Below are 15,236 nucleotides of genomic sequence, written 5' to 3' on the forward strand. Positions count from 1 at the left end.
GTTATACGTTTCTGCTAGGAGACACGCGAGTCAGGATTGATCCCTCACCAGCATAAGAAACAGCATCCCACAAAGAAAATGCAGTGCCAGACAGTGTGCATCATTTCTGAATCTGGGCTATGGCGTTCTGCACGTCTCTAAGACTCTTCAGTACAAGGCGGAGTTGCGTCTGTCACACATGTGATGAGTATCTTCAACGCAGACGTTTTGCACAAATTCTTAAGCTCTGCATGCAATTACAAGGCTCTTTCAAGGCTACAAAAATAACCCCTTTATTATTACAGAGGAACCTTTTTTTGTCCTTAGTGGCCATCAATAAAAAATTACTAAAGGAAGATACCAGATCAAATTGGCTACCGAATTGTGACAGTATGAGCGCTGCACCAGGCAGTCTTGATGGCCTTCCTCAGCCGCAACCCTCCTCTGCCTGAAACAAAAAGGAAGTAGTAGGAAAATGCTCCTACATACGAGGCAATTATGAGTACATTCCACATGCACTTAGACTAAATCCTTGCTTAGAGAAAGCAACGGGTGAGTAAAAATATTCCTCAGAAGGTTCTATTTTTTGAAGAAAAACTCAATCAATCATAAGAATAATTAAAATATTCAGAAGGAAAAGACATAACACAAAACCAGTCACTGATGACACTTTTTAATTTGATATGACCAGACTTTTTCAAAGTTAACTTGTAAAACCAACAGAATAAGACAGAACTAGAGGATAAGCAAGTTTCATATTTACAGTCATTCGAAAGTAATAGTGTGAAAAGCATAACTCAAATAGTGGTGACAGAAGCATGGAAACATACAAAGAATAATCTTTTTTTAGAACATTATTAGATTTTTTTTATATTATCTTCTTAACTATTAAAAGAATCTTGCATTTTTTACTGCCTGATTCTAATTCACCAAATCCTCGTGATAAAAAAAAAAAAAAAGCCACTTGTAAACAACAATACCACCTACTTTTGTTTTTCCAGACATAATTGAAGTGGCACAGCAGAGTTAACACTAATTCCATTCTTTACCATTAAATTAAAAAAACAGTTGGGCAAAGGGAAAAAAAAACAACAGACCAAGTCAGTGTAATCATTCAGTTGGATTCTGGATGACGATCAGGAAGTAGTCTTTATCTGAAGGGAAAAAAAAAATCGTTCTTTAATTGCTGATATTTGTTCACAGCAACAGTAAATGTCAACATCTTTTCATATCTCACCAATACAGAGTGGGAACTATAGAGTCCTGACACTCATTCCCAATGAGCAAAACAGGCTGAGCATGTCAGATCACTTATTTTCATGGGTCTTACTGAGAAAATGTCTCGGCTTTAGGAACCGCATGCTCGCAAACCAATTGAATTTAACTCAGTTTCTGCCCAGGAAACAATAGCAACAGGCACATGCAATGACGGACTCAAAACAGGTGGTGCAAGACAGCGATTGCCCTTATCTCACAGGCAGACTGCTGGGCTGCACTGGCTGTTGCTGCATTTTTTCTGGAGCAATGCTTATACCTCTCTTTTCATCCTTCAAATGGAAATCAGAGGCTGCCTCAGCATAAACCCCAGAATCTGTTTTAAGATCTGCCCTGAACAGTCCCTGCGGAGCACTCTGCTTTGACGGCAATCCCCTCCTTTGCCTCTGCATCGGCACAACCCCACCATGGAGCCAATGCAGTGCAAAGGTACAAAGCTGAATTCCTGCCACGGTACTGAACTGTACTCATCTCATTGCTTCCCATTTCGTAATTTGTTGAAATACTAAGGATGTTTCCTGAAAAGAAGGTTGCTGCTGCTTTATTCTGCAACTCATGATTCCAGCTACAATATGCTCTATTACTTTTCTCTGAGCTGGAAAATCTATCAGACTGCTTTGCTTTATCACTTAGCCTACAGCGCTGAACTGAAATTGCTCTCAAAACAAATTCCTTTCCAACTCTTGTGGTTTTATACTGAAAGACAAAAAGCAGGAGAGGCTGCAACACGCTCTCAAACACTATTTAACACTTTCTACTTTGATCAGCCTGAAACAAGGGAAGTGATTTCCCGCATTCAAATATAAAAAAGCAAACTTAGGTCAATGATAAAAGCTTTCAGCTCTGAAGAAAGCAAACCAGCTTCTTGGAAAAGAAGAGATTATACAACATGAATAAAAAGCAGCAGGCAGAACTTTTCTCTCAGGCTGACAGTGTCAATCTCACAAGAAAAGAATTCTGCTGGATTCCCAGATGCCTGCTTTCACCCCACTCACTTTTACCTGGTGCAACCATGATTTCGTTTTTCTTGGAGCGGATCCGCAGGAACGTGAGGTCGTTCTGGGGATCGATGTCTCGCACAGTGCTCCTTGCCTTCATGATGAAGCTGTGCATGAGGCCCGCGTACTGAATTGTTGTGGAATTGTCCATAGTACTTTTGATGGGAATACCTGCACGGAACAGGGGACAGCAAGGGTCAGGGACAAAACTCCAAAACTAACTCCACCTTGGGCATCATCAGGTCCAACTGGGGTGGCCAGTTAACTTCAGCAGATGTTGTCGCTACACCAGGGATTAGGAGTGTTCTTTTTAAAGGCTTAAAAGCCTTTAACGTGAACAGAAATAAGATGTGGAAAGGCTCAGATCTGGAACCACAGGTGTAGGTGAGAAGAACTGTTCACCTCACTTTTTCTTTTTCATTTATTTGTTTATTTATGAGATTTATAAATAGAAATAATTAATAACAAAAATAAATATCTGGGGAGGAGAGAGGAAATACCAATGTTTCAGTTTTGTTCTCCCAACTGGGGACGGCTTTTCCTTTCAGAAAGGCTACTGAACATCCCAGTTCAATGATATTCGAGTCAGCTAGGCTGGGATCGCTGCTGATGGTGGAGGACATCAGCTGCTGCATCACACAGTGACCAAGCTGAGGCTCTGACATTTAGCCAGAAGAGTTGATGCAGTCCTGCGAGGCCCCTGGTTTGATTCCTGTGCACCAGCCAAGAGGACAGACACCCTGACGCTGTTTGGCCAGAGCTTTCCCTCCTGTATCCTTCTGCCACCCATTAGATATGCTTTCCCACAAAAAGCCAGTTCGCATGTCAGAACAATGCAACAGTCAACTACCAAATACCACCATGGCAGAAAAACTGCTGCAGGTCACAGAATCACAGAATGGTGGGGTTGGAAGGAACCTCTGGAGCTCCCCCAGTCCCACCCCCTGCCAGAGCAGGGGCACCTACAGCAGTTGCACAGGACACGTCCAGGCGGGTTTGGGATGGCTCCAGAGTGGGAGACTCCCCACCTCTCTGGGCAGCTGTGCCAGTGCTCTGCCACCCTCACAGGAGAAAAGTCCCTCCTCATGTTAAGATGGAACTTCCTATGGCCAAGTTTGTGCCCGTTCCCTCTTGTCCTGTCACTGGGCATCACTGGAAGCAGACTGTTCCCATCCCCCTGGCACCCTCCATTGAAGGATTTAGAAGCATTGATAAGATCCCCCCTCAGTCTTCTCAAGACTAAAAAGCCCCAAGTCCCTCAGCCTTTCCTCATAAGACAGATGCTCCAGTCCCCTCATCACCTTTGTAGCCCTTTGCTGGACCCTCTCCAGCAGTTCCCTGTCCTTCTTGAACCGGGGAGCCCCAAACTGGACACAGTGCTCCAGATGTGGCCTCACCAGGGCAGAGCAGAGGGATGTAGAGTAGAGGTCTATGTTCAAATAAGCGCAGCTTCAGCCTGGAGAGCCCAATCCACTATTCGCTATCATGAAAAAGCAGCGAGCAGGAACACAAGCTGCATACAAGTACGCAATGATCTCATCTTCAACATATTCATATGTAGCTATTATCTGTCATCTTTTCTGAGGATTATTTCTAGGTAATATTCAATTTAAACTGATAATCACCGAATTTTCAGAAGCTGGGCTGCTCACAGTGTATTCAGAGCGCTCTGAACTAGTCTGCTCTGTTGAACCCTTTGATGACTCCAGAAAGAGATAACTGGCTTACGAGTCTCAGGAGGCCATGAGCACGAGACAGCGGCTAAGCTACTCGAAGTCTGCCAAGACAGCGGCATTCTGGACATGCACAGCAGCAAGATTTGAGATATCACGAGAGCTTTTAGTGCTACTGATAAAGGGTTTGACAGAACACAGTCTCAAACACTGGCATAACTCAAATGTTTCTAAACTTTTGCAATTTATTTTAATTTATTTATTTCCTAAAATAATGAAGTGAGCTTGCAGAAAAGCAGGAAAGGGAATCCATTTTTCTCTTGTAGCCTAACTACTGTCCATCTTGCTTTGGCTACAGGAAAACTTTTGCAAAAGACAGACTGTAATCTAAATGCAAACAGTACAATCAGCAGTCCTTAAAGTGCATGTTTAGAATAAGTTATATCTCAGAAAACCAAGACTGACACGGTACCTTCAGAATTAACAACAATGATTCCTTGCACTCCTTTTTGGCTCTGAATACGCTTCAGTGTTTCTTCTACCTCAGCCTGAAAACAGAGAAAGCACAAATCAAGAAGATTACAGCTGCTGTTTGCCTTCCACCAAAGCTTTGTAATAACGTGTCTGAAAATAAAGCTGCACAAAGATGATTCAAACAAGTACTACCTACACCGTTCTATACAGCAAAGTGTCTGTACTACATGGTACTACCTTTTCTGCATGACCTTTTCAGCTGTTTTCCACCTGTTTTTGCTCTTCACTCATTTGTGATTATAAGCTTGTGGTAATTTGGAACTCCCCTCTAATCTTTCCCTCTCTCCTCCGCCCCAACCCTCCTGCAACCTCACGCATCAGTTCCTTACTGGGGGCTCGTAACTGGAACACTACTTAGTCAGACTGCTACAATTTAGGTGTCAAGCAAAAATCATTTATGAAAAATACACATGGAATTTATGAAAAAAGTAGAAAAGGATACATTCTGGGTGCAAGACTATCTTCCCTTTTATCAAATGAATGCTAAGAACAATTACAAATTACAAATAAGAAAAGTGAGGGGAAAAACAGTGAGTAAATGCTATTTATTTATAATTATGAGTCATGCTGGCATAGCTACAAGATTATAATCACTCACAATAATTTACAGCTTTGCAAAAGAAAAAGAAAAAAGGAAAAATGAAAACTGAAGGCTAAAGCAGGAGTCCCTTTGCCTTCTCTGTAAAAATCACCATCAACTTCAGAAGAGCTTTCACATCCTTCTGCACAACTTCCATTGCTACAAGACATCAAAATTTAACTATGGGTTCTCTAACAGGGTCATAAAACCTCAGCGCCTGAGCTGTTTTCCACAGCTGAGTGAATATATGACATTTTTTATTCCCATTAAAGGAAACAGAGACATGCAGCGTCTTTCAGATTGTGCAAGAGAGTACCACAGAAACAGTCTAGGAGGGAAAACAGGAACCGCCTGAACTCAGGAAAGGTGAGACCTGTACGAGGCATTTGGCCAAGGCAACATGTGTGTTGTAATAATTTCCTGACTTCTTACTAGCAGTATTTAAGTCCCAATTTGTTAAATACTTTCTTCATTGGTCCTTAAACAAACCTATTTGGATGTAAGGAAGCACCTATACAGAACAATAACAGTTTTTAATTTCTTTTAACAACCAACAGATACTGTAACTCACAAGGCAGATGATCTGCTCTAACAGTTCACTGCTGTTGACATGGGAAGGTCTTGCTCCCCCTCCTCTTATTCCCTGACATACGCACACCACTTCACACACGCTCTGGGGCTTGTCCAACACCTCTGCAAGCCAGTTCGACTCACCAGACCAGCAAAAATATTACTGAGAAAAAAAATACATATTTAACTCACGAAACAAACAAAAACTATCTTAATAGAGGGCCAAATAACTACTGCAAGAAAGAGTACATGGGGAAGGAGAGATGCATTCTGAAAAGGAAAATAAATATTCCCCCATCACCAATTTGCTCTTGTGTAACCTTTGCTGTATATACAGTACAACCACCTTTATCTTCCCATTTTCATTGAGAAAGGTTCAGCTCTTAGGTTCGCCTGAAAATTATGTCTTATTAGACCATTTCAATTTTCCATCTCCAACTTAGCTCAGTATTTATTTCTTCAGAAATTTTTCCACATATTTTCATCCCAAATTTCATGAATGGGCGCTAGCCAAGAATACATTTGGACAGAGAGCAACCTCCAATACGATTACAAGAAAATTAATACCTTCCAGGTTCCAAACAATATTAAACTGCCACTTATCCTAAAATTGTCTTTTTTCCTGATTGCTTTCAGCTTTGCGAACTGTAACCTGGCAGCCATCAGAAACACAAACATCCTCCTCCTCCAGCCTGCCGTCTCGTGGCGTGTTTCAGCGCCTGACAGAATTAACGTGAGATTTATGGCAATTACACGCTTTCCACCGCCACGATTTCGGGGCAGAAGCCCACTGCCCGCGCTGCCGGGCCGGCTGGGCTCGGTTCTCCCGGCGAAACCCCTCCGTGACAAAGCAGGGGCCTCCACAGCCGGCGGGCGCGGCCGCTGGCGTGTGACACACCGGCAGGCCACCGGGAAGCTGCAGCCCCTCTGCCCGAGGAGGCCCTCGGGCCGTCCCCCTCCGCCCCGCCCAGCGCCTGCTGCGGGCCGGGCGCCGGCGGGAGCGCGGACACGGGCGTCCCACGGAGCGGAGCCCCCCGAGGGCCGGGCGAGAGGCGGCACAGGGCCCCCCCCGGGCCCAGACCACCCCCCCCGGGCCGGGCCGCCTCAGCGCCCGCCACCGCCTCACCCACCATGTCGAGCCGCCGCCTCTCCGCCCAGTCACGGCTCCGCGCGCATGCGCCGCCCGCTCCGCCAATGGGCGGGGAGAAGGGCCGGGCGGGGCGTCCTGACGCACGCCCTGCCCCGGAAATACTTGACCCACGGAGGGGGGTGTGTGGCATCAGCCCCCGGCCCGGCCGCTGCTGCGGGGACCCGCCGTTCAGCTCCTGTAAACCCCGAGAACGTCACGGGGCGCTAATGGGGCGGGGACAGTGGAATCCCTGGGCCGAGGCGCTTCAGATGCCCCGGAGGCCCCCGGGCAGGGCGGGGAGGGAGAGCCCAGGCCCCGCTGAGGCCTTGCCGGGCTGGTAAAACCCCCGGGAAGGCCCCTGCCGCCACCCCGGGAACTCACGGCAGGTGGGTAAGGGTGCCTTCTGCCCCCGGTAAGAAGTTGAAAGATTATTATTCCCCCCCCCCCCCAAGTATTTGACATGGCAGATGAGCTCACTGGCCCTTCAAACCTGTCAGGGACTACGTTCTGCTCAGAGAAAACATTTCTCCAACAACCCCTGTCATTTCTGCAGTACTGCAGAGCTGACAGGCTGAGAGCGGACATGGGATCGGGCATCTTCAGAGACCAGGAACAAATCCTTCTTTAGGATCCAAGAGATACAGCTATTTTCTCTTCCAGTGGATATTTACAGCTCTGCAACCTAATTACAATTCTCATCAGCCCAGCCATAAGTCTTAAAGCTTGGCTACAGAAAGTCATTTTGCCATAGGTTGATTCAATTTCTGGTCCCAATCTAATTCACCAACTCCTTCTCAAAAGGACTTTGTTAGCAGGTGACCAATGCGCAGCTGCCACCAGAGACCTAAACCAAACAAGGTTTTGTTTAAACTGGACAGGTCCTCACAGCTTGCCACGTACAAAACCACCACCAACCCCAGCCAGGACTGGCACTGACACCGACAACATCATCACAGAAGAAAATAGGAAGGAACTAATGTAGCGCTGCAATGGAGTTGTACATTTATCATACCATGGAGTTGTACATTTATCATACCATACAGTTCAGTTATCGTGCATTGCATTGTGATTCTGTTTGGGATTTTTTTTTTTGTCCCCCCCCCCCCCCCCCCTTCAGCTATACGTGAAATATCCTCATAGCTGTGCTAACTTAACATTACCCAAAGCAGTGCCAAATTCTGGGGTTGCACAACTCACTAGCATGCTTTTAAGTGATTTCTTCCAAAGCACAGAGGAAGCAACTCAAAATTAACCTCTGCTGCAGGGGAAAAAAGGTAATTATTATTGCCTATATTTAATTGGCACAGAAAAGCATACTTGGGATTTGCTATTACCAACAAAATTGTATTAACCGAGCCTGTGAGAACATCTGAGAAAGTAAGCAGAGCAAAAACCCAGTGGAAAGGTCTGCAGCAAGGAAGATTACCCTCAGCGGAGGAGGATCTGTTTAGGGAACATTTGAACAAACTGGACACAAGTTCAGGAGACCTGATGGGATGTACCAGGGAGTGCTGAGGGAGCTGGCCAATGTCATTGTCAAGCAGATCTCAATGATCTTTGAAAGATCATGGCCATCAGGAGAGGTTCCTGATGACAGGAAGAATGTAAATACCACTTCTCCCTTCAAGGAGGAGGACCAGGGTAACTACAAGGCTGGTCAGTCTCCCCTGAGCTTTTTTCCCTAAACAGAAAAGAAAACACAAACTTGCACAGTCATACCTCATTTTTGTTATCACTGCAATAGCAGTACAAGAAAATGTGAAGCTGCGGCTCCTGCAGAACCTTCCTCCAGACCGTCTCCCTCAGAGTACCGCCGCTGACAGACCAGCAACCTCACCATCTCCTTGGGACAGCATCCCCAGGACCACGAGCGTGAAAAATTCAGGAATTGTTTAATCTGCAGTTTCTAAACCAGTCACAACAGCAGCTGTGTCTGATATCTCCTAATGAATTTCCAGTGCAATCAACAATGGCAGAAGAGGTTTCGGGAAAGAGACGTTCCTGAAGAACTTTGCTAGAAGGACAATGTCAGACAGCCTAACCCCTCACCCCCAGAAGAGCAGACAATTTATTTGCACACAGATGCTTCATAACACAAGCAATAATGACGAGACTGCCAGCTCTTTAAGTAGTTTATAAAAGTATTTGACTTACTGAGATACTGTTACAGTTACCTGAGTATTTGAAATTACAATGCAAGGAAATTTCAACAATGAATTTCAGTACAGTATTTTACAATCCAGTGCTGCTGATCCCAGTTTATATACGAGTTCACTAGAGCACATATACACAAACAGTGATTCTTGAAGAAAATTAAAAGACATCACAAAATGGGGGCTGGAGATACCAATATAACAGAGAGCGCTGAGATTACAAATCCAGTGCAGCATGTTTAATTTTTTTGGTTTGCATTTTTATTACAAGCATTTTTTGTTTGTTTTACTTTTCTCAGAATAATTAAATAAAACCTTTTTTTTTTTTTAAACCACAAGCAACTGGATTAAACAAACCAAACAACTTCCTTATTAGATCAGTGAAGACATGACCACGTCTTCCAACCCAAACCATTCTACGACGCAGTTACTGTGTATTTCATTAATATATTAACATTTCCTGAGCTACCCGGAACAATAAGGCTTTGTTAATTCTTAGATCAGCGGCTCAGCGTTTAATTTGCTCATGTCATTCTCATAAGGCAAAATTCTAAACAAAAGTTATTTTAATACTTGAAAATTAGGATCAATTGACAGTTGCATATGAATATATGTTTGTGACATAATATGAATTTATGCAGCTCAGGCTGCTAAATCAGTTGAAGTAGTGGGAGACAATTCATTAATCTCTGCTGAAAATTCTAAGTCCAATTCATAATAACCTGTTATCTGGGATACCAGATGCTGTGGGCTCATCCACACGTTGTTTTCACCAGATCCCATACAGAACAGAAAAGTGCACCAGTGGCTTATATTAATTCCTGTTTATTTCTACAGAACGTGATGTAAAAGCTTAACAGATTCGTTAGCATTCACAATGCTGGCAAAGTACAATGCCTGAGTGATCTTAACCCCTGACTTTAGAAATATTGCCAATTTAACACAGTGAAGTTGCTTTAAATTTTTTCTATGTTTCAATGGCCAATGTTTCACAGATTATTCCTCCCCCCCCCAATGAATTCTTTATTTGCAATATTTTAAAATTGTATCTGGTGCTTGGGATATCCAGCCCCCTTGCCCCCATCCTAATACAGCAGAAAAGACATATAAACATGCCATTTAAATTAATGAAAGAAAAATGGAATAAGTGGAATCCCGGACTGCAAAAATATATACAAGCATTTACCTTTTTCCTGAACTAAACATTTCAACCATAAAAATATTAAACAGCCATACCCTATAGAACTAGGGCTAAGGCTATTTCAATTATAACTATTCTTTATTTTAAAAATATAGGGCTGAAAGCCTTTTGGGTGATATTTATACATTAACAATATTTCTAGGTTCCCTACACGAATCGTAAAGCATTATGCAGAACACAGACTAGTTTTCATAGCTTAATCTTGCATTATCTTGCTTAATTTAATCTCTCTTGTAAATATGTTAGATAACTACATTTCCTTGTAAGAATTAATATAAACAGAAAATATTTATAAGGCTTTTTTCTCTCATGAGCTGTATACTGTAATGTATCCATCACATGTTTTGAAGTTGGCAGATTTTCCTCCTCATAAAACCATGAAGTAAGCTTAACTTTCACCATCAATGAAACTGTAGAAGAGGGCCATTTCTCTATCATCAGAAACTCTTCTCCATGCCTTTCTTAGAATATGCATGACAAAAGAGCTGTTCACTCTGAAGTCTAATCATTATGCCTTCCAATAAGCATGTATTGTATGACCTGAAAAACGCCTGAAGTCAGTTAAAACCTGTAGTGTCTTGGTTCTTCTTAGACCTGAACCAGTTTTTCCCTCTTATCGTTTAGACAGAAGGGACAGCAGGAAAGAAATACTCTTTTCGAGACCGGAAGTTCAGTTTTACAGTCTCCCACTGTCCTGTTTCAGCTCCGGTATCTAGAAGCCTCTTAAAAACAGCTCGTGTCCCTATGCTTTGAGCTGCGCTTACGCTTTAGTACGTGCTACATGCTATTTCAAGTGTCATGTCTCTTACTATGGCTAACAGCTCAGCTCATTGAAGTTTGCTTTCCTCCCTTCAGATAAGGAAAGAGCTGACCATACCCAAAAAGTGCATTCAGTCTAAAGGAGCAGTAAAATGCAAAATGTTATTGTAAACCAGAAGAGAATTGAGTATTAACAGTTTCTAAAAGGAAGTAAAAGATGTTATTAATCCAATAGGAACTCACTTACAAAAGTTACTAGCTATAAGCAGCTTAGAATGAATTACCTTAGAAACCTCCCCCAAAAACTTTAGTTTCAATCTTTAGAGAACGATTTACTGATGCTCCAGCTTTTCAAAAAATCTGTAATCCGTGTCTGAACTTCCTAATCCTTTTAGCCTTAGCCAGTATCGTATATCAGTTCATCAGCAAAAATGATAAGCATTACCATTTTCCGAATCCAGTTGTTTCGCCCCTCTTCCTGAGAGCCCAATAAAGCCTTCAGAGCAAACTGACTGCTACATGTAAGAGTAACACTGAGAATAATGTCCATTAACACTTTTGACAAGAAACATCAGTCTGCAAACAGGAATCTAAATGGAATCAGTGCAATCCCAGGTGGTCTTGTCTTTTGCAAAACAAGTGAAGTACCACAGTGTTAATATTGATTTAGAAGTTAAATGTGTTACACAGAAAAAAAGATCAGAATTCTTCTGAGGGCACACAGAAATGTTTCAACAACTTTGGGCAGGTGTCTATTTTGCTGAAATTAGCAGGATTTAGAAAAAAAAAACCCAACCAAAACCAAAGCAAAGCTATGCCCTGGATTTGTGCCACAGTTTGACATCCCCTTAACAGCAGCTTGAGTCCAGCTGGCATGTGAGCAGACTCCAGGCGGGGGAAAAAACAGTCTGGCCACACTTGAGTTAGAAAAAAGAGCTTTAGCAATGAATTTGCTCACGGTACACAGAGGATGGTTACGAGCTGGCTCGAATAACACTGCTGTAAAGAGGCTTATGATGCTGCTGCAGCATTGCAGCTACCAATGAACTTCCCAGTGCATCAGTAGCAAAAAATGCTACTAAAAAGGAAAGACAAAACTATTGTTAAAAATGTGTCAGTCATTAAGGACACATTCTAATTAATGAATGGTAAAACAAAGCAGAGCCCAAAGCTGTATTAAACCTCTACCTAGGTCAGAATTCATGTGTAGCCATGTCTGATTGCTCATTTGATTTCTGAAAGTGCTCAGTAGAAATCCAGAGTTAATGTGGATAAAACCTCAGGGTAACATCCATTTACTTACACATTAGTATTGTTAAATAAATCCAACTCAAGTCTACTTTACAATGAAGTGTGCAACAAGCAGAAGAAGTGAAGAACATACATCGTGTTGAGTTCACATTCTTCAAGGTGCAAATTTTAGCTACTCTTGCCCAAATCCTTCTGTTTCTTCAATTGCAAACAACAGCTTTTCCTTCAACTGCTCATAATTCTTATAGGGTGGAAGGTCTAAGCGATTGAAACTGAAAATAAAGAAAAAACTTAAGTACTGAAAAATAATTAAACCATCACAAAAAAAATCCTTTATGAATATGGGTAATTAAACGTTTTGCTATGTAGACGGATACCTGGATTTATACCCTGCGAAAAGCTGACTACCAACATAAATTTCTATATTTATGAGAGCAAAAGTTAGACTTCAAGCACTTGAACTGTGACAGTTTTCTAGAAATGCAGTGTACTTGGTAAGAAGCTCCACTAACTTTTCCTAGTTGGTTAACTACAGTCATCATTCACATTTGAAGCTACCTTTTCTCTAGGGAAGAGTGTGAATGTGGCTACTTCACTATCAAGATGGAGATCAATCCCACCCTCTTCAGACAGTACTGTTCATTACTTTAAATTTTCAGTAATATACAAATGTATGGAATTTACAATGGAATCTACTCCATCCCACAAGAGACCAACCAGAACAACAGTAACATTCTGATTTGTTACAGACTCACCAGGTATGACTTCTAGGTAACCAGTTTTCCTTTCCGACTTTTTCAATACAAAATTTTTGGGGTCCGTTGCTCCCTGTAACAAATTCAAATGAACAAGGCATAGGTCTAGCTACCTTTGTATCAGTATGTAATACGTTACAACTGAAGTACGAAAGGCTTAAACACCAGACAAGATTACCATTACTCAAATGGAAAAGAGATGTGTCTTTCACTACACAACTCTGTCTAGATCAAAGTACGCACGTGGTGAAATGCATAAATTTGAAGTGATTTTGAAACTCAATACAACAGGTGTAAACATTCCCTCCATCTCTTTTTCCATCAGAGCTCAACTATATGCAGGACTTACAAAATAGCATTCAATATAAAATTCATTAAAAATGTTCACAAACATATAGCTTGGTTCTTTTAAAAACAATTATCTAACGCGTTAGAGGGATTATTAATGCATACCCATGAGGTCAGCAAATCCTCCCACTGGTAATCTGCATGTTCCAGTAACAAACTGCAAGAGTCTCATTCTCTTCTCATTATCTATTTCTTTCACAAACTGAAAGATAATAATTGAAATAAACATTTAGGTATAGGTATGACATTTAGATTTTCACATCTTCAGCACCCCTAGATTAACAAATTATGTGACCGTTATGAATAGTTGGTTTAGCAGTAACAATTTATATTTACACACTACAGATATGTTCAATAATTCTGACCACTGTTTACTGCTGCAGCTGTGCTCTGTACCATCTGTTGGTACGAGAATAAAACAAAGTCTACAGACCTGCCAGAACCATATTATCTGTCTGCTGGTCCTGGTATAGTGCCGGTAGATGGTATGCCTCTGCCAGTCATTCAAATCAATTTCTTGCATTCCACATAGAAGCACCTTTAGGGGAAAAAAGGGGGAATTAACATGTGAGTACAAGTTATGACTTTCCTTCTATGACTTCCTACACAGCAAAACAGAATGTCAACTGCACCCGCACTTAGAAGCATCTGCAGTGACAGGAGACCATCTAGTCCAACCCCCCTGCCAAAGCAGGGTCACCCAGAGCAGGCTGGATAGAAACACGTCCAGGCAGGTTTGGAATTTCTCCAGAGAAGGAGACTCCACAGCCTCTCTGGGCAGCCTGTGCCAGTGCTTCTCCAGCCTCAAAGTAAAGAAGTTTTTCCTCATGTTCAGACAGAATTTCCCGTGTTCCAGTTTGTGCCCGCTGCCCCTTGTCCTGTCACCGGGCTCCACTGAAGAGAGTCTGGCCCCATCCTCTCGACACCCGCCCTTTAGATATTGATGCGAATTGATGAGATCCCCTCTCAGCCTTCTCTTCTCCAGCTGAACAGCCCCGGGGCTCTCAGCCTTTCCTCAGCAGGGAGTTGCTCCGGTATATGAGCAAAGATATGAGCTCTGAGATATGAGCATCTTCATAGCCTGTGCTGGGCTCTCTCCAGTAGTTCCCTGTCTTTCTTGAACTGGGCAGCTCAGAAACAGGATGTTTTGGTTTTACGTTTTTATCTTTTTAAATTGAACAGATGCTTCAGAAAGTGTAATTTTGAGTGATCAAAACCCTCTAGAACCTGGTCCAGTCTATATGAGATCATCCACTGGCTTTATCTTCCTTTCTGTCAAGTTACTCATTCTTTGAACACAGGCAAATCAAATTGCTGAGGATTACAAAAGCAATTTGACAAGGAATTTCTACTGGCATAAACTTAGCCCTTGGAAACCCATAAGCAGGCTGTGAAGAGGAAAATGAAGGGAAACACACTAATCAAATACTACTCCATAAGGTTTCCCTCTTATGCCCTATAAAACAGAGTTGTCAGCCTCAGTGAGTTCTGCTCTTCTGCTCTTCAGACGCAATGACTGGAGTTTAAGTATTTTATGTGTAACAACTTGGATGTAGCAATCGCAAAATCCTTTACCTCCAGTTCCTTGGCATCAAAATACTGCAGATATTGTTGTGGCAGAATTTCATTGAAGCCTTCAAAGAAAGCCTGTGTCTGCTCCTCAACACCTCGGGAAAGTCTCCATTCTGCTACTAGCCTGTAAAAGAAGACACAGAAAGATAATTTAAATGGCCTGTGCTAACCCAAGTTCACATCTTTGTTAGCCTATTTTGAGACGAACTGTAAGCTAAGTTAAAAAAAATATGGAAAGTCTGGAAAGTTCTGGGGATACGGCATTGTATAATTTGATTAGTAACCTTTACTCTGTGCAGACGATTTTGGTTTTTCTTCAAGTTAAAACCCTGTGTTTCCAACCATTCTGCTATGGAAAGTATTTCAGACTCAAAGAGCAGGCAGCATCTATTCACTGATTATATTAATGAGAGCACAGCAGTCCCTAGGTATTTGACGAAAGAAAAAACGCAGAGCTAT

General features: G+C 42.3%; 2 protein-coding genes across 2 annotated transcripts in view; both read right to left on the reverse strand.

Annotated features, from left to right (window-relative positions):
• Nucleotides 1-636: 636 nt before the first annotated feature.
• DYNLRB1 (dynein light chain roadblock-type 1) lies at nt 637-6,890 on the reverse strand. The gene is made up of 4 exons (XM_082491284.1): nt 6,740-6,890; nt 4,398-4,473; nt 2,256-2,423; nt 637-1,133 (listed from the first exon to the last, which is right to left on the reverse strand). Exons 1-4 carry the CDS (start codon nt 6,887-6,889, stop codon nt 1,090-1,092), a joined length of 438 nt encoding a protein of 145 aa, XP_082347410.1. The 5' UTR covers nt 6,890; the 3' UTR covers nt 637-1,089.
• A 1,967-nt stretch (nt 6,891-8,857) lies between these two features.
• The window catches only part of ITCH (itchy E3 ubiquitin protein ligase), a 65,226-nt gene continuing 58,847 nt past the window's right edge, over nt 8,858-15,236 (reverse strand). The window contains exons 20-24 of the mRNA XM_082491150.1: nt 14,781-14,901; nt 13,639-13,743; nt 13,311-13,407; nt 12,858-12,930; nt 8,858-12,374 (exon numbers count right to left, since the gene is read on the reverse strand). Of these exons, the coding sequence (XP_082347276.1) occupies nt 12,275-12,374; nt 12,858-12,930; nt 13,311-13,407; nt 13,639-13,743; nt 14,781-14,901 (496 nt within the window). The 3' untranslated portion in view covers nt 8,858-12,274. The remainder of the gene's footprint in view (nt 12,375-12,857; nt 12,931-13,310; nt 13,408-13,638; nt 13,744-14,780; nt 14,902-15,236) is intronic.

The sequence above is a fragment of the Vanellus vanellus genome, assembly GCF_965231255.1.
Source record: "Vanellus vanellus genome assembly, chromosome: 15".
Lineage (NCBI taxonomy): Eukaryota > Metazoa > Chordata > Aves > Charadriiformes > Charadriidae > Vanellus > Vanellus vanellus.

What these genes read in the sequence shown, in the direction of transcription:
- DYNLRB1 (XM_082491284.1), bottom strand. Translation starts at nt 6,889, where the DNA reads ATGCCACACACCCCCCTCCGTGGGTCAAGTATTTCCGGGGCAGGGCGT. An exon ending in AGAGGCGGCGGCTCGACATG is followed by an intron (nt 4,474 to 6,739) that starts GTGGGTGAGGCG and finishes CTCTGTTTTCAG; the next exon opens with GCTGAGGTAGAAGAAACACT. An exon ending in CATTGTTGTTAATTCTGAAG is followed by an intron (nt 2,424 to 4,397) that starts GTACCGTGTCAG and finishes TGTTCCGTGCAG; the next exon opens with GTATTCCCATCAAAAGTACT.